At 37.0% G+C, this 26309-nt stretch overlaps 1 protein-coding gene across 2 annotated transcripts in view; it reads left to right on the forward strand.

The window, feature by feature from the left end:
* Positions 1–26309, forward strand: part of SPAG16 (sperm associated antigen 16) — a 1095180-nt gene that overhangs the window by 4360 nt on the left and 1064511 nt on the right. For both annotated transcript variants that reach the window (XM_061384008.1, XM_061384014.1), the window contains exons 2-4: positions 17618–17664; positions 19032–19127; positions 23694–23812. In XM_061384008.1, coding sequence (XP_061239992.1) covers positions 17618–17664; positions 19032–19127; positions 23694–23812 — 262 coding nt within the window. The remainder of the gene's footprint in view (positions 1–17617; positions 17665–19031; positions 19128–23693; positions 23813–26309) is intronic.

Here is a 26309-nt window from a genome sequence, read left to right on the forward strand (position 1 = left end):
TTTGCATTTCAGTCCCTTATAATCAAAAGGAAATTTTGGGTGGTGTTAGTTCTAGAAGGTCTTATAGGTCTTCATAGAGCCATTCAACTTCAGCTTTTTCAGCATTACTGGTTGGGGCATAGACTTGGATTACTATGATGTTGAATGGTTTGCCTTGGAAACGAACAGAGATCATTCTTACGTTTTTGAGATTGCATCCAAGTACTGCATTTTGGACTCTCTTGTTGACTATAACGGCTTTTTAGGATTTTTCTTTTTAATTGAAGTAAAACTGATGTACAACATTATATTAGTTTAGGTGTACAACATAGTGATTCATTATTTTTATACTTTATGAAATAGTTGCCACTAGAAGTCTAGTTACTGTTAGTCGCCATACAGAGTTTTGCAATTTTATTGATTATATTCCCTATGCTGTACATTACTACACCATCACATATTTATATTATAACTGGGAGTTTGTACCTCTTAATTCCTGACATATTTTTCACCAATCTCTGCATCTCCCTGATATCTGGCATCCATTAGATTTTTTCTCTCTTGAGACTACTTCTGTTGTGCTTATTTTTTTATTTTCAATTTTTAGATTCTACATATAATGAAACCATACAGTATTTGTTGTTTATTTACTATGATACCCTGAAGGTCCATACGTGTTGTTTTAAATGGCAAGATTTTAGTTTTCTTATGGCTGAGTAGTATTCCATAGTTTTTATGTGTACCACATCTTCTTTATTCATTCATCTGTTGATGGACACTTAGGTTATTTCCATATATTGACTATTGTAAATAATGCTGAAATAAACATAGACTGCATATATCTTTTCAAATTAGTGTTTTGTTTTCTTCAGATAAGTACACAGAAGTGGAATGTCTGGATCATATATTAGTTCTCTTTAAAAAGTTTTAAGGAACCTTTGTATGTTTTCCATAGTAGGTGCACCAATTTGCATTCCCGTGAACAGTGCATGAGAGTTGCCTTTTCTTCACATCCTCACCAGCACTTGCTATTTCTTGATTTTTGGTAATAGCTATGCTGACAGGTGTGAGGTGATATCCCACTGTGTTTTTCACAGTGATGATTAAAGATTTTGAAACCTTACATATGTATGTTGGCTATCTAAATATAGTCCTTGAAAAAAAAGTCTATAGGCCCTTTGCTCATTTTTAATTGGATTATTGTCTTTTTTGATGTTGAGTTTTATGAGTTCTATACTTATTTTGGATGTTAATTCCTTATCAGATATATGATTTGCAAATATCATCTCCCATTCAGTAGATTGTGCTTTCCCTTTTCATTTTATTGGGTTTTTTTTTGTTATGCAAAAGTTTTCTAATTTGATGTAGTCTCATTTGTTTATTTTTGCTTTTGTTCCTTTTGCCTGAGGAGATGTATCCAAAAAATCACAGAGCATACTACTGCCCATGTTTTCTTCCAGGAGTTTTATGATTAAGGTTTTATATTTAAGTCTTTGATCCATTTGGAGTTTATTTTTGTATATGGTGAAAGAAAATGGTCCAGTTTCATTCTTTTGCTTATGTCTATCTAGTTTTCCCAGAATAATTTAAAAGAGGCTGTATTTTCTTCATTGTATAGTTTTGCTTCCTTGATTGAGTATCCATATAAATATGGGTTTATTTCTGGGCTTTGTATTTTCTTACATTTATATATCTGTTTTGTGACAATTTCTTGCATTTTTGACTATTAAAGCTTTTTAGCATTGTGATAATTCCAACTTTGTTTTTATATATTAAGATTGTTTTGATATTTTGGGTATTTTGTGTTTCCATACAAATTTTAGGTTTATTTTTTACAGTTCTATGAAAAATGTTATTGATGTTCTGATAGGGATTTCATTGACTCTGTATACTGCTTTGAGTAGTATGAATATTTTAGCAATATTTATTCTTCCTATCTATGAGCCAAAGATGGAGAAGCTCTATACAGTCAACAAAAATAAGAGTGGGAGCTGACTGTGGCTCAGATCACGAACTCCTTATTGCCAAATTCAGACTTAAATGGAAGAAAGTAAGGAATACCACTAGACCATTCAGGTATGACCTAAATCAAATCCCTTATGACTACACAGTGGAAGTGAGAAATAGATTCAAGGGATTAGATCTGATAGAGTACCTTAAGAACTATGGACGGAGGTTTGTGACATTGTACAAGAGGCAGTGATCAAGACCATTCCCAAGAAAAAGAAATGCGAAAAGGAAAAATAGTTGTTTGAGGAGGCCTTACAAATAGCTGAGAAAAGAAAAGACATGAAAGCAAAGGAGTAAAGGAAAGATATACCCATTTGAATGTAGGATCCCAAGGAAGAGCAAGGAGAGATAAAGACTTCCTAAGTGAACAATGCATGGAAATAGAGGAAAATAATAGAATGGGAAAGACTAGAGATCCCGTCAAGAAGATTAGATATATCAAGGGAACACTTCATGCCAAGATGGGCTCAATCAAGGACAGAAATGGCATGGACCTGACAGAAGCAGAAGATATTAAGAAGAGGTGGCGAGAATGCACAAAAAAACTATACTGAAAAGATCTTCATGACCCAGATAACCATGATGGTATGATCACTCGCCTAGAGCCAGATATCCTGTAATGCAAAGTTAAGTGGGCCTCAGGAGGCATCACTACAAAAAAAGCTAGTAGAGGTGATGGAATTCCAGTTGAGCTATTTCAAATCCTAAAAGATGATGCTGTGAAAGTGCTGCATTCAATATGCCAGCAAATTTGGAAAGCTGATCAGTGGCCACAGGACTGGAAAAGGTCAGTTTTCGTTCCAATCCCAAAGAAAGGCAATGCTAAAGAATGTTCAGCTACCACACATTTGCACTCATCTCCCACTCTAGCAAAGTAATGCAAAAAAAAATCTCCAAGTCAGGCTTCAACAGTACATGAACCGTGACCTTCTAGATGTTCAAGCTGGATTTAGAAAATGCAGAGTAACCAGAGATCAAATTGCCAACATCTGTTGGATCATCGAAAAAACAAGAGAGTTCCAGAAAAAATACATCTTCTTTACTGAGTAAGCCAAAGCCTTTGACTGTGTGGATCACAACAAACTGGAAAATTCTTCAAGAGACGGGAATACCAGACCACCTGACCTGCCTCCTGAGAAATCTTTATGCAGGTCAAGAAGCAAGTTAGAACTGGGCATGGAACAACAGACTGGTTTCCAAATCGGGAAAGGAGTACATCAAGGCTGTATATTGTCACCCTGCTTATTTAACTTATATGCAGAGTACATCATGAGAAATTCTGGACTGGATGAAGCACACCTGGAATCAAGATTGCAGGGAGAAATATCAATAACCTCAGATATGCAGATGACACCACCCTTATGGCAGAAAATGAAGAAGAACTAAAGAGCCTCTTGATGAAAGTGAAAGAGGAGAGTGAAAAAGTTGGGTTAAAGCTTAACATTCAGAAAACTAAGATCATGGCATCTGGTCCCATCACTTCATGGCTAATAGATGGGGAAACAGTGAAAACAGTGGCAGACTTTGATTTTGGGGGCTCCAAAATCACTGCAGATGGTGATTGCAACCATGAAATTAAAATCACTTGCTCCTTGGAAGTAAAGTTATGATCAATCTAAGCAGTATATTAGAAAGCAGAGACATTACTTTGTCAACAATGTTCCATGTAGTCAAGCTGTGGTTTTCCAGTAGTCATGTATGGATGTGAGAGTTGGACTATAAAGAAAGCTGAGCACCAAAGAATTGATGTTTTTGAACTGTGGTGTTGTTCTCCACAACTTGAGAGTCTCTCTTGAGAGACCCTTGGACTGCAAGGAAATCCAACCAGTCCCTCCTAAAGGAATTCTGTCTTGAATATTCATTGCAAAGACCGACACTGAAGCTGAAACTCCAATACTTTGGTCACCTCATGCGAAGAACAGACTCATTTTAAAAGACCCTGATGCTGGGAAAGATTGAAGGCAGAAGAAGAAGAGGATGAGATGTTTGGATGATACCACGGACTCAATGGACATGAGTTTGAGTAACCCCCACGAGTTGGTGATGGCGAGGGAAGCCTGGTGTGCTGCAGTCCATGGGGTTGTGACTGAGCAACTGAACTGAATTTAACTGATCCATGAGCACAGTATATTTTTCCATTCCTTTGTGTTGTCTTCAATTTATCATAGGTTTATGTCAAATTTTTAAAATGCTTTTTCTGCGTCGATTGAGAACATCATGTGCTTTTTATCTTTTATTTTTATTTTTTTATATTCCATACGAATTTATTATTATTATTTTTTTCTCCAATTTTATTTTATTTTATTTTTAAACTTTACATAATTGTAATAGTTTTGCCAAATATCAAAATGAATCCGCCACAGGTATACATGTGTTCCCCATCCCGAACCCTCCTCCCTCCTCCCTCCCCATACCATCCCTCTGGGCCGTCCCATTATCTTTTATTTTGTTAATGTAATGTATCACATTGATTGATTTGTCCTTATTGAACTATTCTTGCGTTCATGGATAAATCCCAATCGATTATGATATATGCTCCATTTCTGGTTATTTCTGTAATTTCTTCTTATATTCTCCTTCCTTGTGGTTTGATGATTTTCTTTACTGTTATATTTGAATTCTTTCTTTTTACTTTTAGTATATATTATAGGTTTCTCTTTGTACTTGCAAATCTATATATATAGCAGTGTATTTAATAGTTGCTTAAGTTTTTAAGTATTATGAAAGCACAGCCTTTTTACTCTCTATGTTTTATGTTTTTTATTTAATATTTTACATCTTTTTGCTTTGTGTATTCCTTAACTACTTATTGTCGGAACTACTTATTATAGTTGTAGCTGGTTTTGTGACTTTTGTCTTTAACTTTCATAGCTTTTTAAATGTCTGATCCACTTCCTTTGCTATTTATTTGCTTTTACTAGTGACATTTTTTCTCTTTTGTATATTTTCTGATATCTTGCTATGACCTACTTTCTACTTAAAGAAGTCCCTTTATCATTTCTTATAAAGCTAGTTTAGTAGTGATGAATTCTTACTTTTTGTTGTCTGGCAAATTCTTTATCTCTCCTCCAGTTCTGAATGATAATATTGCCAGCTAGAGTATTCTTGTTTGTAAGTTTTTTTTTTAAAGCACATTAACCGTATCATGCCCCTCTTTTCTGACCTGTAAAGCTTTTGCTGAAAAATTGGCTTTAGCCTAGGGGTTTCCTTGTATGTGACTAGTTGTTTCTTTTTGCTGCCTTTAATATTCTCTCTTTATTAAAAAATTTTTCCATTTTAATTATAGTATGTCTTGGTGTGGCTGTCTTTGGGTTTATCTTGTTTGGAATTCTCTGTGCTTCCTGGATCTAGATATGTTTCCATTCCCGATTTAAGGAAGTTTTTAGTTATTATTCCTTCAAAGAGGTTTTCTGACCTATCCTTTTTGCTTCTTTCCCTCTGCGACCCCTATACTATGAATGTTAGCATGCTTGATATAATTTTAGGGTTTCTTAAATTATCCTCATTTTTTATTCCTTTATTTTTGCTCTTTATACTGAGCAACTTCCACTATTCTGTTTTCCAGATTGCTTATGTATTCTTCTGTATCTTCCAACCAGTTGCTGATTCCATCTAGTGTATTTGTCATTTCAGTTATTTTATTCTTCATCTCTGGTTGGTTCATTCCTATATTTTCTAACTCTTTATTGAGATTATCACTGTGTTCATTTCTTATTTTGTGTTTGGTGAGAATTTTTATGACCATTACTTTGAATTCTTTATCAGGCAAATTATCTCTTTTTCATTAGTTTTTTTCCAGGGGTTTTATCAGGTCCTTTCATTTAGAGCATTTTCTCTGTATCCTCATTTTGTTTTACTTTCTGTGTTTGTTTCTGTGTTTTAAGCAAAACAGTTATTTCCCTCAGTCTTGAAGTCATGGTCTTGTGTAGGAGCATTCTGTTATAGAATGCATGTGCTGGTTGGCTTTGGTGGGCTGGCTGGAACTGAAGTGGGCATGGGCTGGGAAAGACATGCTAAGTGTGGGCTGCCTTGGCAGGGGACCTGGAGCTGGAGTGGGCACAGGTAAGGGACATACTACAGTGGATTTGGTAGGCATTATTCAGTCTATTGCCTTTGTGATAGGATTCAGAGTGAGTGAGTTTGTGCATGAGCCCTTTAAGAGTGGAGTTTTGGTTTCTTGTCAGAGTCCTCTAGCTCTTCTGTATGTAAGACCCATTGGTTTTCAAAAGTCATACTTTATGGGGCCTCATATTTGTCATGCATATCCCTTCTCCTAGAGTTACCAATATGGGACTTGAATTCCTTGCTCTTTAGCAAGGGCTTCCATGGTTGTGATAGCCCCTCCCACTTGTGGACTTCCCTGGTGGCTCAGACAGTAAAGAATCTGCCTGCAATGTGGAAAATCTGGGTTCAGTCCCTTGTTTGGTAAGATCCCTTGGAGGAAGGCACAACTTGCTCCAGTACTCTTGCCTGGAGAATCCCCATGGATAGAGGAGCCTGGTGGGCTATAGTCCATGGGGTGCAAAGAGTTGGAACTGACTGAGCTACTAAACACAGCACAGAACTCCCCCTTGTGTGGGTTGCCAGTCTATGGATGAGGATCTTGACTTGATCTCACCTTTATCCCTCCTACATGTCTTGATGTTGTTTTTTCTTTATGTCCTAATGTAGCAGCGACGTTGTGCTAGTTTTCGAGTTGTTCTAAGGGAGAGTTGTTCTATATGTAATTGTAGTCTTGGTGTGTCCATGGGAGGAGGTGAGCTCAAGTTCCTCCTACTCTGCCATTTTGATCCCACCCTTCTTTTAGGATTTTATTATCCTTTTTGTGAATTATCTAGTCACTGCGTTTCCTCCATCTCTCTTTGGTTGCCTATTTTGGGTTTCAACCAGAGGGTAGTCAAAAGGTTACTAAACATTTAACCAGTCATTTTTCCTGGATTCAGTCTTCAGGTCATGAGACTGAATGTCTTTCAGTCTTTAGTCATGAGAACCTTTAACTCTTGGTTAAATGAAGTTTGAGGGTAACTGTTGAATGCCAATTATTCCTGTCTCCCTGGTAGCTTGGTTGGTAAAGAATATGCTTGCAACAATGCAGGAGACCCAGGTTTGATCCTTGGTTTGGGAAGATCCCCTGGAGAAGAGGATGGCAACCCACTCCTGTGTTCTTGCCTGGAAAACCCCATGGACAGAGGAGCCTGGCAGGCTACAGTTCATGGGGTCGCAAAGAGTTGGACATAACTGAGTAACTAGCACAGGGGAAAAAAAAAATGGTGATTATGTTAGTTGCTGAAGTGGGACCTTTTTGGGTTTAAAGTCTTTAATTTTCAGGTAATTTAATTGAGCTATTGCAGTGATAAATAAAAATTATAATATGCACAAATGAATCAGGAATTTGATGTTCTCTACTTTGCACATATACTTAATCACTTCTAATTCACTCATTTGGTCCTGGACTTTCCTTGTTTATGACTAAACAGTTGCTCCTAGGATACTAGACAGTGAACTGTTAATATTGACCAAGGCTTGTGAAAGAGCTTGACTCAAATTCTCCAGGAAATCACCCTTTTCTTTACTCTTCAACATTCAGATATAAAGAACGTGTATAGGCTAATGTGGTCCAAACCAGAAACCTAGCCATGATCCACGGGAGAGTGGCTTTATTAGAAGTCTCACATTCTTTTAACCAGTTTAGAGAATGTGTCCAGGAAACAGTATTATTACTGCTGAAACAACCCTCTTTTGTAACTGTCTAGCTACAATGGCACCACCTGTTTCTCTTTCAAAGCACTTCATATCATTGCTTTTATGTTTTAAACATAAAATAATGAAACATACATGATGTTTTGTGTGGGTCTGTGTTTGTGTGTTAATCACTCAGTCATGTCTGACTCTTTGACACCCCACGGACTGTAGCCCACCAGACTCCTCTGTCCATGGAATTCTCCAGGCAAGAATACTTGAGTGGGTTGCCATTCCCTTCTCCAGAAGATCTTCCTGACCCAGGAATCGACCCCAAGTCTATTGCATTACAGGTGGATTCTTTACCCTGTGAGCCATCGGGGAAGCCCCATACATGATATAGTTCTTATCTTAACTATTTCCAGAATTTTAAGAGATCTAGTCATGGAATATATGAATTCTCTGGTGAACACTTTTTTAAGAAAGATACTGGCAGTTTTGTGAAATATAAGGCTATATTTTAACTATGTGATCTATAAACTGGTTATTGGGTGTCTCTAGTAATTGTAATGAAGGTTGATAGTCATTTATGAATGAATTCTCTATTAAAATTAATGCTATTTAGAAGAGGTTTACAAGTATAGTAGTGACCAGGGATGGTTGTCTTTTAATATGTGACTGCAGACATTTGGGAATGCCTAATTCCAGTTGAGAGATGCAGGCTGGAATGAATTATACTAAGAAAGCTAAGGCTTAATTGATTTTGTTTCTCCTTGTTGAAATAAAGGCCTTATTCAAGGAAGAGTAATGAAATGCATGAACTCCAGGGAAGTAGAACCACCAAAGTACTATTGTTTTTGTTACCTACTGACTTTGTGCTGATTTTCTGCTTCCCTAACTGGCTTTTGATTATTATTTTATCTCTCTAGGCATTTTAATACTAAAAATTTGACTTAGGACATGAGTTTGCTGGCCCCTGGAAAAATTTCCTTTGGCCCCAGCAGCAATTTCTGAGGATTGACTGAGTTTAAGCCTGTCCTTTGAGGCTAATCAACTCTGGATGCAGGCCCAAAGTCAGCTATTTCCAAAAATGCAAATTAAGGATTCCAGATCCTGAAATATGGTGATCACTCTAAACCAATACCCTATCTAAGATACATGTTCAGTTGCTCAGTCTTGTCCGACTCTTTGTGACCCCATGGACTGTAGCCTGCTAGGCTCCTCTGTCCATGGAATTTTTCCAGGCAAGAATATTAGAGTGGGTTGCCATTTCCTACTCCAGGGAATCTTCTTGACCCAGGGATCAAACCCTTGTCTCTTGAGTCTTCTGCATTGGCAGGCAGATTCTTTAGTAGGAAAGACTGAAGGAAGCAAAACTGCAGTGGGAAGTATGAGAACAAATGTGCCAGTTATTTGCCATCTTTGGCCTAGGCTTCTCCGTTCTAGATCCCAGGCTTCTCCGTCCGTGGGATTCTCCAGGCAAGAATAGTGGAGTGGGTTGTCATTTCCTTCTCCAGGGTATCTTCCTGACCCAGGGATTGAACCCAGGTCTCCCACATTAGAGGCAGACGCTTTAACCTCTGAGCCACCAGGGAAGCCCGAAAGTGAACATGACCATAATGTTTTGTATTTATAGTATGTTTCTTTTATTTCAATTTGGTGAAATAAAATGTTGATCACGGAGAATCCACTCTAGAATTTAGATTGCCTCCAAGTACATTGATTCTATGGTGATGGCAAAGGTTACAAAGCAATTTCAGTCTACGGTAACTTTGGGAAATCATGTAAAACATAATTAGCTATATGTTTCACTAAAATTCTTTATAAAGCTGATACTTCTGGCAGTGATCACTACCTACAGATGCAGTAGTGCAGGGCACCAGTATGTGAGGAACTTTGTATGCTGCTCTCATCTAAAAAGTGTTCATTTCCTTCTGGCTGTGGTCCATTTGCAGAACCTTATGTGTGACCCCATTGTACCAAATGTCACATCAAGCTCTGCTCCATTAGGCCAGCTGAAATGCTTCTCTTGCAGTTGTGTCTTCCATTGTACTGTGATGTATTTAGAGCTTCTTGACAGTTTCAGTGTGGGTATATATTTGCCTGTTTTCTGACAATATCTGCAAGGTCAGGATCTGGTATAGATTCTGTTAGTCCAGAAACTACCAGTTAGTTCACCCATGGTAATGAAGTACCAGGGAATTAATTCCTTGTGTGCATGCTCACAAGTGCTACTATGCTCCTTCCAGAACAAGTGTACATATGGAGAAGGATCCTTAGTCTGAGACCAGGCCATGCCTCTAGAACATAGCACCTGGCCTGGAAGAGGGCAGTGATGAGGACTGTGCGTGCATGCCAAGGAGGAGGGGGTGGCTATAGATAGTACCCTGGGAAAGATCAGACTAGAAAACCAGGACGTTATTAAGTGTCAGGTAAAGCTCAAGCTGGCAGAGTAGCAGGACCAGATCAGAAGGGAATAGAGTAGAAAAAAAATGAATTTTGGAATTGAGAGTTCAGTGATGTTTTTTGAAGGAAAACTAGGCAGGTAATGAATGGGAAGGGAGTTTTGTAAGGATTCAGAGTCAACTTGGTAATAAGAAATTGATTTTAAGCAGTGGAAAAATAACTTTGTATGAAAATTGTGACCAGCTTAATAGTATGGAAATTTCCTGGAGAATAGAGATTAGATTACAGATGAGAAAGTTGCCCAATAAAACTAGAATTGGGAGTAAAAGTTTTATCTTTCAGGTAATTCTTGATGAATTATGCATTTTTATTCTAGCAATATTGCTTCTAAAGCAGTGCTTTCCAATCTTTTTCACATGTTGCTCCATCAGATCTTGCTTCAGTCTGTCTTTCTGGCTGTCCCAAGGACTGAGGGGATCAATATCTATACTGTCCAAAGTGTTCTCTTTATGAGAACTTAAGAGCGTGATTTCTCTCAGGCTTCAGAACCAGAGATTGCTGTACATCTGCTGAGAAATTCATCTATTTTCTTTGGATGGATACTGAATTGGTATCTGATTACATTTCCGTCTGACCCTGACTGCTGGGAAACCTAGTCTCAAACCTGTGGCTTATATATATATCAAAGTACAAGAGACCTTATGGACTGTACTTTATCTTCTGCAGTTTCCCTTTCTCTTCTAATTTCCATATTCATTTATTTTTAACTCCCTGTAGCTGTATGCATGTCTGAAAACTGCCACAGAATTCTTTGGGGATAATTTGTCCATGTGTTGTGAGCCAGCTAGCCAGCTAGACAGATGCATACAAACATACATGCCAGAGTACATTTACTTCTTCAGTAACACTGCAATATCACGTTTCAGTTGAGTTGCTTCTGGGAAGATTTTTCTGTTCACATTCTATTGTGGCTACTAAGGATGATCCTGGTTCCTGTTTGGGGTACTTGTCCTCTTCCTGACCTTTTGTCTCCTGAATCACTTGCCGGTGGTTTATTTAATCTTTGAGTCTATTGCTCTGTATCTCTTTAATACTTCTCTTTCCTCTAGGGTCTTCAGATGGAGCTGTTTAAAGGATTTGATTTATCTCTTCATAGTATGACACTTGAGAGCCTCGAAAACATAGATTATAGAGTTCATTATTGAGAATATTGGTAAAAATTGTACATTGCTGTTGTGTTACTGTAGAAACAGTATGATGTAGTTGAGAATTCATGGTATTTGTATTCAAGAAACTTGTCTTTGTCATTCATGTCTTTGGTCTTGGCCATATTTCTTCTTCCTGACTCAGTTTCCTCCCCCCCCCCCAAATTTTTCCTTTGTTTCCTGTGCCATTCACTCTTACAGGGTTTTAAGAGTACATATGGTATGTTCCATGTGACAATACTTTTAAAGCATTTTAAAATGGTATTTTTTCCTCCTACTCTTTTTTGATTGTGAGGAAATATGATATTACAAGCTGGAATCAAGATTGCCGGGAGAAATATCAATAACCTCAAATATGCAGATGACACCACCCTTATATCAGAAAGTGAAGAGGAACTAAAAAGCCTCTTGATGAAAGTGAAAGAGGAGAGTGAAAAAGTTGGCTTAAAGCTCAACATTCAGAAAACTAAGATCACGGCATCTGGTCCCATGACTTGGGAAATAGAGAAACAGTGGAAACAGTGTCAGACTTTATTTTTCTGGGCTCCAAAATCACTGCAGATGGTGACTTCAGTATTGAAATTAAAAGACGCTTACTCCTTGGAAGGAAAGTTATGACCAAACTAGATAGCATATTGAAAAGCAGAGACATTACTTTGCCAACAAAGGTCCATCTAGTCAAGGCTATGATTTTTCCAGTGGTCATGTATGGCTGTGAGAGTTGGACTGTGAAGAAAGCTGAGCACCGAAGAATTGATGCTTTTGACTGTGATGTTGGAGAAGACTCTTGAGAGTCCCTTGGACTGCAAGGAGATCCAACCAGTCCATCCTAAAGGAGATCAGTCCTGGGTGTTCATTGGAAGGACTGATGCTGAAGCTGAAACTCCAGTACTTTGGCCACCTCATGCAAAGAGTTGACTCATTGGAAAAGACCCTGATGCTGGAGGGATTGGGGGCAGGAGGAGAAAGGGATGACAGAGGATGAGATGGCTGGATGGCATCACCAACTCAATGGACATGAGTTTCGGTAAACTCTGGGAGTTGGTGATGCACAGGGAGGCTTGGTGTGCTGTGATTCATGGGAACACAGAAAGTCCGACATGACTGAGCAACTGAACTGAACTGAACTGAGTGTTATATCTCATCCCTAGAACTTACCAAGGCAATGGCAACCCACTCCAGTACTCTTGCCTGGGAAATCCCATGGATGGAGAAGCCTAGTGGGCTGCAGTCCATGGGGTTGCTAAGAGGCAGACACGACTGAGTGACTTCACTTTCACTTTTCACTTTCATGCATTGGAGAAGGAAATGGCAACCCACTCCAGTGTTCTTGCCTGGAGAATCCCAGGGACGGGGAAGCCTGGTGGGCTACCGTCTGTGGGGTCGCACAGAATCAGACACGAGTGAAGCGACTTAGCAGCAGCAGCAGCATCCCTAGAATATTTTTCTTCGGTAGTAGTTACAGGTATTGTTTAGTATTTCCAAAGCTTTGAGGACAAATTACATTTTTCTCTACATAGCCATGTTAAAGACGCTTTGCTTTGACATTTCTTCCTCACAATAATCTTGCCAGCATTTGGTTTAAATTATAAAGTCTATCCAGATCATTTTAGAATATTTAATTATTTGTGAACTTTATTATGGAATGAGCAGTGATTAAGTATGTTGTTTAGGTGCTAATTTGTGTGCAACCCTTTTGCAACATGGACTGTAGTCTGTTAGGCTCCTCTGTCCATGGGATTTCCCAGGCAAGAATACTGGAGTGGGTTGCCATTTCCTTCTCCAGGGGATCTTTCTGACCCAGGGACTGAGCCAAGATCTCCTACATTGCAGGCAGATTCTTAGATGCTGAGCCACCCAAGAAGCCCTAGTGATGAAGGGTAGCATTAATTTCTGGAAACAAATGACTGCCTACAAATTCAGCCTCTTTGTTTTCCCCAGACTTAAATCTTTTTGTTTTGTATTGGGGTATAGACGATTAACAGTGTTGTAGTAGTTTTGGGTGAACAGTGAAGGGACTCAGCCATATATATACATGTGTCCATTCTCTCCCAAACCTTGCAGGCCGGCACAAATGATGAGCAGAGTTACATGTGCTACATAATGGGTGCTTGTTGGTTATCCATATTGAATATAGCAGTGTGTACATGACCCTCCCAAACTCCATAACTATCCCTTATCCCAGTAACTCTGTTTGTTTTCTAAGCCTGTCTCTTTCTGTTTTGTAAGTTCATTTGAGAAATTTGATATTTCTTCTTCTCTGTCTGATGTACTTCACTCTGTATGACACTTTCTAGGTCCATTCATGTTGCTGTAAATGGCCTTGTTTCATACTTTTTAATGGCTGACTAATATTCCACTGTATATTTGTACCACATTTTCTTTATCCATTCCTTTGTCAGGGGACATTTATATTGCTTCCATGACTTGGCTGTTGTAAACAGTGATGCAATGAACATTGAGGTGCCATATCCTTTTGGATCATGTTTTTCTTTGGATATATTCCCAGGAGTGGGATTGTAGGGTTTTATGATAGCTCTATTTTTAGTTGTTTAAGGAACCTCCATACTGTTCTCTATAGTGACTGTACCAATTTACATTCCCACAAACAGTAAAGGAGTATTCTCATATCCCAACACATTCTCCAACATTTGTTGTTTGTTGATTTTTTTGATTATAGCCATTCTGACCAATTTGAGGTGACATCTAATTATAGTTTTGATTTACATTTCTCTAATAACATCATGGCAAAAGATGGGGAAACAATGGAAACAGTGACAGACTTTATTTTCTTGGGCTCCAAAATCAGTGGACAGTGGCTGCATGAAATTAAAAGATGCTTGTTCCTTGGAAGAAAAGCAATGACAAACCTATACAGCGTATTAAAAAGCAGAGACATTACTTTGCCTGCAAAGGTCTGTATTCATTGCTGTGGTTTTTCTAGTAGTCATGTACGAATGTGAGAGCTGGACAGTAAAAAAGGCTGAGTGCCAAAAAAAAAGATGCCTTCAGACTGTGGTGATGGAGAACACTCTTGAGAGTCCCTTGGACTGCAAGGAGATCAAACTAGTAAATCCTAAGGGAAATCAACCCTGACTATTCATTGGAAGGATTGATGCTGAAGCTGAAGCTCCAATACTTTGGCCACCTGATTCGAAGAGCCGACTCATTGGAAGAGACCGTGATACTGGGGAAGATTGAAGGCAGGAAGAGAGGGGGATGGCAAAGGGTGAGATGGTTGGATGACATTGCTAGCTCAATGAACATGAGTTTGAGGAAGCTCTGGGAGATGTTGAAGGACAGGGAGGCCTGGCATGCTGCAGCCTATGGGGTTGCAGAGAGTCAGACACTACTGAGTGAACAGCAATAACTAGTGATGTTGAACATCTTTTCATGTGCCTACTTTTGTTCTCTTTGGAGGACAGGTCTTCTGCGCAGTTTTTGAGTGGCCTGTTTGTTTTGATGCTGTTAAGCATCATAAGCTGTTTGTAAATTTTGGAGACTAATCTTTTATTGGTCACATCATTTGCAAATATTTTCTCCCAGTCTGTGGGTTGTCTTTTCATTTTATTGTTTCCTCTGGTGTGCAAAAACTTCTGAAAGTTCCCATTTGTTTATTTTTGTTTTTATTTCCATTATTCTTGAGATAGATCGAAAAAGATATTGTGATTTATGTCAGAGGGTGTTCTGCCTGTTTTCCTCTAGGAGTTTTATAGTGTCTAGCCTCACATTTAGGTCTTAAATCCATTTTGAGCTCACAAAATCAACTTATAATCATTGTTTCTCAGAAAGGGACATATTTTTCCATAAGAAAAGAGGCCAACTTCCTGTAGCTGAACTTCAGGAAATTTTATATCATTAAGTGAAAATGTGTCAGGAAAATATAAATCTAGAAAAGGAGGAAGATTCAGAATGCCTTTTATGTATCCATTCATCTTAACAGAAGATCATGGGAGATTTAGGAAACTTCTCCACAGGTACTCATATCTTTCCAGAACAAGGGAAGGAAAAACAGACACTTGTTTTTATTCCAAGCCAGGCACCATTCTAAATGATTTCCATATGCTAACCCTTGTTAACAAGAGCTATAGTATAGCATAGTGAAAACCAAACTTCTAGGGCTGTTTCCCAACTCTGTTAGGTCCTGACTGTGTAACTTTGTGCATCTGAGTCCTGATCTGTAAAACAGAGATAATAAAATTCATCCTTATTGGTGGGATGAGGATGAAATGATTTAATACATGTAAAACCCTAGGGAAGGGCCTGGCTCCTATTAAATACCATGTGTGTGTTATCAGTTCTCATTACAAACAACAGAAGTTGTTATTCAGACTGTCAGGTTACTCTTGGAGGATGGAATGACAGTTAAATTTCTGATAATCAGCAGCAAAATGAAAACTAGGGTAAACTCATATTTGATTTTCATAAGCATTGCTATGTATTGAAGTGTTTATACCTTTTAAACTTGGCATAATAAAGTCTGTAAATGTGAAAAAAATGTAAACCTACCAACCAATAAACAAAACAAGTGTTACTGGCACATACTTTGATTTCTTCTAAAATTAAATGCTATCTTGAAGTTTTCATTTGTAATTAGAGTAACTTAATTTTTGCAGCTCTTACAGAAATTCTTAAAAAAAAAAGAAAATTTTTATTAGAATCATTTCCATCGATATTTTAATGCTGATATATATTGATACTTTATGAACTGCTCTTATTATTATATAATTCATATTTGCTTAAAAATTAGGCTGCCTTTTCTGAGAATATGATTTATTAATTTTAAAATTGAAATACATAAGAAAGAGAGTGAGCTATAACTTTTACTGATGAAAACATTAAAATCTATTTTTTACTTATATTTAATTTTAGTGTGCTTTTTCTTTTTTTTTTTGAAAGTTGCTCAGTCCTGTCCAACTCTTGGTGACCCCATGGACTGTACAGTCCATATACTCCTCCAGGCCAGAATACTGGAGTGGGTAGCCTTTCCCTTCTCCAGGGGAATCTTCCCTACCCAGGGATCGAACCTAGGTCTCCCACATTGCAGGTGGATTCTTTACCGGCTGAGCCACCAGGGAGGCCCAAGAATATTGGAGTGGGTATCCTATCCCTTCTCTAGTGGATCTTCTTGAACCAGGAATGGAACTGGGGTCTCCACACTACAGGTGGATTCTTTACCAGCTGACCTACCAGGAAGTGCTTTGTTTAGTCCAAATAAAAAGTCATTGTGAAGGACTCATAAATACTGGAAAATTCAGTGTGGTTTGAGATTTGTTTGAAAAATTTATTGTCATAGGTTTCCTGTCCATCATTTTTATATCTTTCTAATTTATGATACTCTGATACTAATGTACATTTTTAGAAGCCTTTTTAGAATAGAGTTGGAAATTATTAGACAGTGGCTCAGCTGGTAAATAATCCGCCTGCAGTGCAGGAGACCTGGGTTCGATCCCTGGGTTGGGAAGATCCCCTGGAGAAAAGAACGGCTACCCACTCCAGTATTCTTGCCTGGACTGTGCAGTCCATGGGTTCACAAAAAGTTGGACAAGACTGAGCTACTTTCATTTTCACATACACTAAAAATAAAGCTTTTCATGAGTTTCAGTTCAGTTCAGTTCAGTCACTCAGTCATATCCGACTCTTTGTGATCCCATGAATCGCAGCACACCAGGCCTCCCTGTCCATCACCATCTCCTGGAGTTCACTCACACTCACGTCCATTGAGTCAGTGATGCCATCCAGCCATCTCATCCTCTGTCGTCCCCTTCTCCTCTTGCCTCCAATCCCTCCCAGCATCAGAGTCTTTTCCAACGAGTCAACTCTTTGCGTGAGGTGGCCAAAGTACTGGAGTTTCAGCTTTAGCATCATTCCTTTCAAAGAACACCCAGGGCTGATCTCCTTTAGAATGGACTGGTTGGATCTCTTTGCAGTCCAAGGGACTCTCAAGAGTCTTCTCCAACACCACAGTTCAAAAGCATCCATTCTTTGGCACACAGCTTTCTTCACAGTCCAACTCTCGTATCCATACATGACCACTGGAAAAACCATAGCCTTGACTAGACAGACCTTGGTTGGCAAAGTAATATCTCTGCTTTTCAGTATGCTTCATGAGTTTGGATTGTGTCAAATAATAATTTAAGATAACAATTTAAATATTTTGTTTTAAAACTTCTATAATTGTGAGCTGTATGAAGAAGAGAAATTAAAAAATAATTTATATATATTTACTAACTTGGTAAGATATTTGAATCTAATAACTATTTTAAGGTTACATCAGTTTTTAAATGTACTAATTTTATTCCATATATTTTGAGATTCAAACTTGACAGCATATTCAGAGGTCACTATAACTGAAGCATCTGAAGATGATTATGAATATGAAGAGGTAATTTGTTCATTTTATGTATTTTTTCTGTAAATTCATTACTGTCATTCCTGTGAAATATTCTTTTTATTTTTCATTAAACATTTTTTTTTCTTCAGTGATAACCATGTATTCAACTGAATGTAGCTAATCACATAGTTAAGAATGAGATCTGAAAATTGTATTTAAAATTTAGATAGGTTAACACATCTGGCTCTTTTGATTTCCCTGTTAATTGTTTTCAGAGTCAGCCTCTCATCACCTTCCTTATGGATCCATTGGAGAAGGCAATGGCACCCCACTCCAGTACTCTTGCCTGGAAAATCCCATGGACGGAGGAGCCTGATAGGCTGCAGTCCATGGGGTCGCTAAGAGTCGGACACAACTGAGCGACTTCACTTTCTCTTTTCACTTTCATGCATTGGAGAAGGAAATGGCAACCCACTCCAGTGTTCTTGCCTGGAGAATCCCAGGGATGGGGAAGCCTGGTGGGCTGCCATCTAAGGGGTCGCACAGAGTCGGACACGACTGAAGTGACTTAGCATAGCATAGCATAGCATGGATCCATACTAGAGTCCGTCATCTCTGTCTAGCCGGTGTTCCTTTTCATCCACTCTGCTCTTGGCAGGGTTTCCCAGATTCCCACCACCTTCCTTGAGCATAGATCCTATGCTTCCTTTCAACTTAGCTATACTTCCATCTAATAGTTACTGTCTCAGACCTTTCCTTTAATTCATTGTTCCGATGAAACCTATCATTACATCTGAGACTATGAGGAGAGTGTTACTCTAAGACGACAGAAGCTGTAAAGGAAACTGTGGAAGCAAGCCTGCAAGTTGTGGCCTGGGCAAGCAGGAGACATTTTACTACTGGAAAAGTGGAGATAATATTAACACATACCACATGACATGTATTAATAAATGTAACAGGCTTAAAGCTGTGATCAACACATAAGAAGCATGCAATAAGTGTTCACTTTCATTAAGTCAGACATGACTTAGTGACTAAACAACAAATGGAAAGTAATGGTGGAGAAAATCTGCAATGGGGAGAGACTGGTAGCATTTAGAAGGCCTAGCTTTTTTTTTTAGCAGATTTTTTTTTTCAGTAGAGTTGTTAGACTATATTTGCCAGTACAGATAAAAGAAATTGCCCATAGCTAATATCAAGCTATTAGAAGTAACACTGAGTGATGTTTATAAGGAAATCAGAGGGCTGCCTACTTGTTAGTTGTTAATTTTTCATAGGTCTTCAGAATGACATAGTGTCTTACATAAAGTGTATTTCTTTGATCATTTGTTTTGTGAGGAAAATTTATTATCTAAAATGAAATAAGGTATTTTATATTCCTCTAACTCTTTCTATCCTTATCTTTCTCTGTGATTTAGATACCAGATGACAATTATAGCATTCCAGAAGGTGAAGAAGATCTGGCAAAAGCAGTTCAAATGGTCCAAGAACAGGCTACAGATACCCAGATTTTGGTGAGAATTTTGAACACAACCGAAGCCTACAGTTTAACAGTGATCTGTTCTATGTAAAGTTTTGAAAGTCATTTAAGCTATAAGTTCTTCACTTAACTAGATGCAGCTCTATGACCTAATGTCCTTTTCATTTCTATTTCTTTATCATCAAACTTTTACTTTTAGTACATAGTGGTATTTACTCTGCCTCGCATCATCATTTTCCACATGGTGGTCACTTTTGCATGACTTTGCCACAAATGACACTTTCTTTCAGAACTGTCTTTAAGCTCAATGATGTTTAACTAAGGATTTTCAACACTTGCACAAAATTTGTTATTGTATACATGTACTGCAGTCTACTTTGTAAGCATCTGTGTCTTTTTTTTTATGGAAGTATTTAGATGACAGGAAATGCTTTATATATTATTATTATTATTTTCTTATGAGGCCTATGAACTCATTTCACTAGAGAATATGGTGGATGCTTTCTAATTATAATACCACCAATTAACAGTACATAGAATGATAGCTTCACTGTAAAATTGAAAATTCATTTAAAATTGACAGTAATTTAATGATGATAGAAAAATATTTGTAAAGTGCTACTAATACTAATTAATACTAAAGTCATGTTAGTACTAATTAAGAAGATGGCTTTTTCTCAAAAATGAAACCTTCATGTGAAATGTGAAGGTAATTATTATACTCTTATTTAGGTACTGATTTGGCTTCCTTAGTGCAAAATAATATGGGATAGACTTCACTGCATATTCTGCCCTGTGTCAGTCCTTCTGTATTTTGTAGATTTCCTCAGTTGAGAAATCCAGTAATTCCTTTCCAACATATCTGTCCATTCAAAATTGAAAAATGCTGAAGAGCAGAATTTCTTGAATCCAGGATTGATTATATTCTGAGTGGAGGGCTTTAGCTCACAGTAAACACTATTCTCTAATGTATCTTATGGTTGTAGTTCCTTCTCTTGCTGCTGCTGCTTAGTCACTTCAGTCGTGTCCAACCCTGCGACCCTATGGACTACAGCCTGCCAGGCTTCTCTGTCCATGGGATTCTCCAGGCAAGAATACTGGAGTGGGTTGCCATTTCCTTCTACAGGGGATCTTCTTGACACAGGGATCCATCCCGGGTCTACTGCATTGCAGGCAGTCTTTACTGCTGAGATACCAGGGGAGCCCCATAATTCCTTCTAGGTAGACATAAAGTGAAGTCTGCTACACAAACTTTATTAGTCTGTTGGATATTTCCATGCAGTAATTTATAGGTAAATTTTAAAATTTTGAATGATGAGCAGTGGATAAACGTATCAGTTGCATGGTATGTATTGCTCATCATCTTCCTTCTTGCTTTTTACATCATTAAGTTAGTGAGTGAAAGTCAGTCATGTCAGACTCTCTGCAACCCCACGGACTATATAGTCCATGGAATTCTCTAGGCCAGAATACTGGAGTGGGTAGCCTTTCCCTTCTCAAGGGGATCTTCCCTACCCAGGGATTGAACACAGGTCTCCCACATTGCAGGTGGATTGTTTACCAGCTGAGCCACAGGGGAAGGCTGAGAATATTGGAGTGGGTAGCCTATCCCTTCTCCAGCAGATCTTCTCAGCCCAGGAATTGAATAGGGGCCTCCTGCATTGCTGCATTAAAAAAATACTTTATGTACTACTCATTTATAGCAGTACTTGGTAGCATAGATATGTCTAACACAATGATTGACACATAGTAGGCACTCAATGTATAGCAGTTAAACAAATAAATGGATAAATGAATCATTGAATGAAAAAATTATGACCCCAAATATAATTGTATCTGTTATCATGCTAGAAATTGTTTGTAAATACAAAGATAAATCCAAGAAGGGCAATTGGGGAATAAATTCAATGTAGTAGCTCATATCTTCTGAACTAAATATCAGTAATTCTCTCATCAATTTCTCAAAAGTTAACTCAAACTCCTAACTTTGCAGAAGTTAACTTTCTAGATTTATGACATATTTATAGCTGATTGACTGTCTTTTAAGTTTTTATCTGTTTTTTTGAGCTCTTTAGAGAAATATTACTATGTAGAAAATTCAAAAAAATTTCCTTTAGCATTAAAAATTAAATATGGATTTATATTGTGATAAGCACTTCAGTTTTATATTTATAATTTGGTTTTTGTTTTTATAGTGTTTTGTCTTCAAAAACTAACTTTGAGTTGTGCCATGGGCTTTCTGTTTTAAGAATATTTATTGTTTATGAAACAAACTTCCTTTTGTTATGATTTTATTACATCTGTTTATGATCAGCATATATTTTCTTCTGTGTTAGAGGATAGTAGTAGTCCCAATTCAATGAGGAGTTTTAGAATTTTTATTAAAGTTTGAAAACAAAACAACATTACTACTAGGGTGTTGAATATATCTGAAGTTATTAAAAAGTTGAAATTTGGAAGTAATGTAAATAGTTTTATTTTTTAAAAACTAACAAGGATTATTTATTGAAGAATTGACATTTAAATGAATTCTTATAATTTTCTTTAAACCTCAGTAATATATATTATATATAAAATATATATATATTTGAGAATTGATACATGTTTTATTTCATAAACTTTGAACTTTCTGTTCTATACAATATCAGTTTCCTTGATAGGTACAATGATTCTAAACTCTGAAAATATCAATTCAGTTCAGTTCAGTCTCTCAGTTGTGTCTGACTCTTTGCGACCCCATGAATCGCAGCATGCCAGGCCTCTGTGTCCATCACCAACACCCAGAGTTCACTCAAACTCATGTCCATTGAGTCAGTGATGCCATCCAGCCATCTCATCCTCTGTCGTCCCCTTCTCCTCCTGCTCCCAAACCCTCCCAGCATCAGGGTCTTTTCCAATGAGTCAACTCTTTGCATGAGGTGGCCAAAGTACTGGAGTTTCAGCTTTAGCATCAGTCCTTCCAATGAACACCTAGGACTGATCGCCTTTAGAATGGACTGGTTGGATCTCCTTGCAGTCCAAGGGACTCTCAAGAGTCTTCTCCAGCACCACAGTTCAAAAGCATCAATTCTTCGGCGCTCAGCTTTCTTCACAGTCCAACTCTCACATCCATACATGACCACTGGAAAATCCATAGCCTTGACTAGAGAGACCTTTGTTGGCAAAGTAATGTGTTTTATTATATTTAGAGTGATTAATGAAAAAATTAAGAAGATAGAAAATGTTATTAATCTATAATGAATATGTGGTTTGGTTATACTGTCAATTGTTTCTTGAAACTAAAGTCTTTTTTCTAAGTGTTCATGTAAGGAGAAGTAAGAATAGACACACACATACACATATATATTCTTTAGGAATATTTGTATGTAATTTTTTGAAAAGAAGTCTACTTACATTCAAGCTGGGTTTCCCCCCCTACAGCATGAGCCTTCTTATTAGCATATTATTGCCATTTGTAGGGGGTGATTCTTTAGCTGTTTCTGTTTTTGGTTTTGCTAATATTGGAGGTGCAGTCTCAAAGGTCCTTTTCCCCCCCATAATTCTATAATAATATAATTTTGATCTAATTATAATTTTGATCTTTAATGATGACATTAGCAAGGTTCCTAAATCATGTAATTGTTAAATTTCCTGACATCATCTCTCTACCTCCTCCTCTAAGAATATGAGACATTTCTTTGAAATAGTGTTTGTGGGAGGTTAATTAACTGAACAAACTACTATACTGTTTAACATATTTATCAATAGTTCTCAAAGAACTTTATTCTAAGATATTTTCCTATATATTTATTCAGAAACACTATCAAATATGTAAACATGTAGACATGGTGGGGTTCTAGTAAACTTTATTTATGAGAAAAGTTAACTCACCTCTGATCTAGTTGATAGACTTATATATTTCCATTATGAAATAGGAGTACAAGGGTGCATAATATCTTCCATAGTGTTTCTAAAAATCAAGGCACCAAAACCACATCCTTTTTATAATGATAATAAGTAAAATAATTAAACAATCCATACTATTTTTTTCTTTTTTTGAGTGTGTTATATACCATTGTTAGGGCAAGCTGACCCCCTTATTGTTTTTTGGACAGTCTAATCACAGTCTTGTCTGCCTTTGTACTTTCTGATGCTATATCTGGAACATGACTCCACCTCTTCTCTAGATATATGTTCACATGTCACTTTCTCAATGTAATCGTTCTTCATCATGCTACATACATAGCAGACCAGCTCCACACACATATCTGCTCCATACTTGGCTTCCCCTCACTTCAACCCCTCTGCTTTTACCCACAGGCACTTAGTATCATTGGTGATACTGTATATTTGTAATTTAGTTACTCATTTTCTGTCCACATTTACTTGATTATTAGTTATAAGGACTGAGTCTTGTCTGTTTTCATCACTACTTTGTCTCTAGTGATTAAAATAGTTCCTGGATGTAATATTCAACAAAATTGTTTAAAAAGTGAATGAATGAATGAATGTAAGGCCAATGTACATTTAATGTACAATTAAGTGTAAATTGTACATTTAATTAATGTAAAATTAAAGCTTTGATAATTTTTAAATAAATAATTTCACTTTAAAATTTTAGGAGCAGAAAACAGTCTTTTCTCCAAAGCATACAGTACCTGAAGCAATAGAAGACTTTCTTTGCAATTTCCTGATCAAAATGGGAATGACCAGAACTCTTGATTGCTTTCAATCTGAATGGTAAATAATTAAGTAGATAAACAGTTTTCTAGAAATACTAACATTATTTAACATGTATATTTTAATCATCTCAAAAGACTGAGTGACTCAGCTTATGTAAAGTGAAAGAGCTGGATAGAAACTTTTTCCATCACTGCCACTGAAACCACAGCACAAACACATACACAATCAGGATATCAATTTCAAAAAGGTTTTAAATTAAATATCTTTTCTAAATACTCAAATTTAAGTTATTCTCAAAAATCAAGAAAATGGAACATCTCTTGGAGTTATATAATCCAGGGCTACTTAATGAAATATTTAAAAATATCTTTTACATAATTTGGAGAAGGCAATGGCACCCTACTCTAGTACTCTTGCCTGGAAAACCCCTTGGACGTAGGAGCCTGGTAGGCTGCAGTCCATGGGGTCACAAAGAGTCGGACACGACTGAGCGACTTCACTTTCACTTTCACTTTCACTTTACATAATTAGGAGTATTATCTCCTACATAAGACACATCCTGTTAACAGTACTACTTTGCTTGTTTTACTTAGAATGTAATGCCCTGCTTTTCTCTACTCACACAACTGATTCTTTTTCTATAAATGTCCCTTCATTTATAAGTAAGTGAAATTACATTGTCAGATGATACCTACACAAGGCTTTTCTTGTTGTAACTGAAAATTTTAATAACTTATTGTTATGAAAATCAGCAGGCATACTGTCTTTATTCCTTTGCTATCGCGATAATGTCATCAGGCATATTTTTGGACTCCTTAGCATTCTTTAACAAAATATTATTAAATAATTGGATAATAAATGTTTTGTTTTCTTAAAAGTCATTGCATATTATAGAAAGAAGGACTAATATGATATATAAAGTTGTTTATGGTGTTTTGGAGTTCAATCATCTAATTTTAAATATAGGCACAATTTGTTAATTTCTACTAATCCAACTTTGATTTAATTTTTATATTTTGCTATTTTTGTTCAAATCTACAGAGACCATTCATATAGAAGTAATCAGTTTCATTATTTTAAATTGCATGTCTAGTGTTAATAAATTTAATGAGGAGAGCCATTTTTCACTAATTCAGTTTAAAAAAAGAGCAGGTTTGATGGTAGAAAAATAATACTCTTCTTATTAAATCTAGAAATTATGTGAATGATTTTTATAATAATGTGCCTATGAAATAATTACAAATGTATTAGAGAATATATTTTTGTAAGAGTAGATAGATGATTAATTTGCATTACTAATGAAATGATGATTAATGTAGTTCAGTTTCCCATTTTTCTTCTAAAGTTATGGGTTAGGATATGTAGTGCTTACATGTTGCGCCAAAGTGTGAAATGATTCCCTTGGAGAAATCTGGAACCAAGTATACTCTTAATTAGGTGTTTGTTGAAATATTATCCTTTTAGATTTAGCAATATGAAATTGCTAGATGAAATTTCAGAAAAGTGCAATAATATTAAGGTTTATAGAAACCCTAAGTAAGCATATCATTTATTGTAATATTATGATTTTAAAGTAAAATTTGTATAAATATCTCTTATTTGGGTTTAATAATACTGTGGTTCAAATAATTTTATTCTGATCCCTAGCTGCCAGTTTGTAATGAGATTACAAATTATTTGTAATGAGATTATACTGTATTGGATATTTTTATTTCAAATAAAACATGTTTTACTTTGATCAGAAACCTTTATTTATAATGCATAGTAAGTGTATAGGAATGTGTGCTTAGTCGACTGCTCAATTGTGTCTGACTCTTTGTGACCCCATGGACTGTAGCCCGCCAGGCTCATCTGTCCATGGGGATTCTCCAGGCAAGAATACTGGAGTGGATTGCCATGTATATTATTTTTACAATTTCTTATTATGGGGAAAGTGAAAGTGAAGTCACTCAGTTGTGTCCGACTCTTTGTGGCCTCATGAACTGTAGTCTACCACACTCCTCCGTCCATGGGATTTTCCAGGCAAGGGTACTGGAGTGGGTTGCCATTTCCTTCTCCAGAGGATGTTCCCGACCCAGGGATTGAACCCAGATCTCCCGCATTGTAGGCAGACACTTTACCATCTGAGCCACCGGGGAAGTCTATTATGGGGAAGAACACTTGTAACTTATCATTTCTATAAATTCATTTAATCTTACAAAAGGTGATGAAACAAGGTTTCCCTCTTGGTGATTTGTAAAACAAACCCACAAAAAGCAAGCAAGCAAAACTCCAAAAACCAAAACACCTGGGCAGTAGAATTTGACTTATGTTTTTTCATTCTTCAAACAGTAATTAACATTAAGTCCATTAAATCTGGGGTCAGCAAACTAAGACCCTGGGGCCAAATCTAACCTGCCTCCTATTTTGGTAAATAAAATTTTACTGAAACACAGCCATGACCTATCTTTTAGGTATTATCTGTTTGTCTGTGGTTGCTTTCACACTACTACATGTAACAGCAAAGTTAGTCACAACAGAGCGTATGACCTTGCAAGCTTTTCTTTTCCCCCCA

This window comes from Bos javanicus, chromosome 2 (assembly GCF_032452875.1).
Source record: "Bos javanicus breed banteng chromosome 2, ARS-OSU_banteng_1.0, whole genome shotgun sequence".
NCBI classification, from domain to species: domain Eukaryota; kingdom Metazoa; phylum Chordata; class Mammalia; order Artiodactyla; family Bovidae; genus Bos; species Bos javanicus.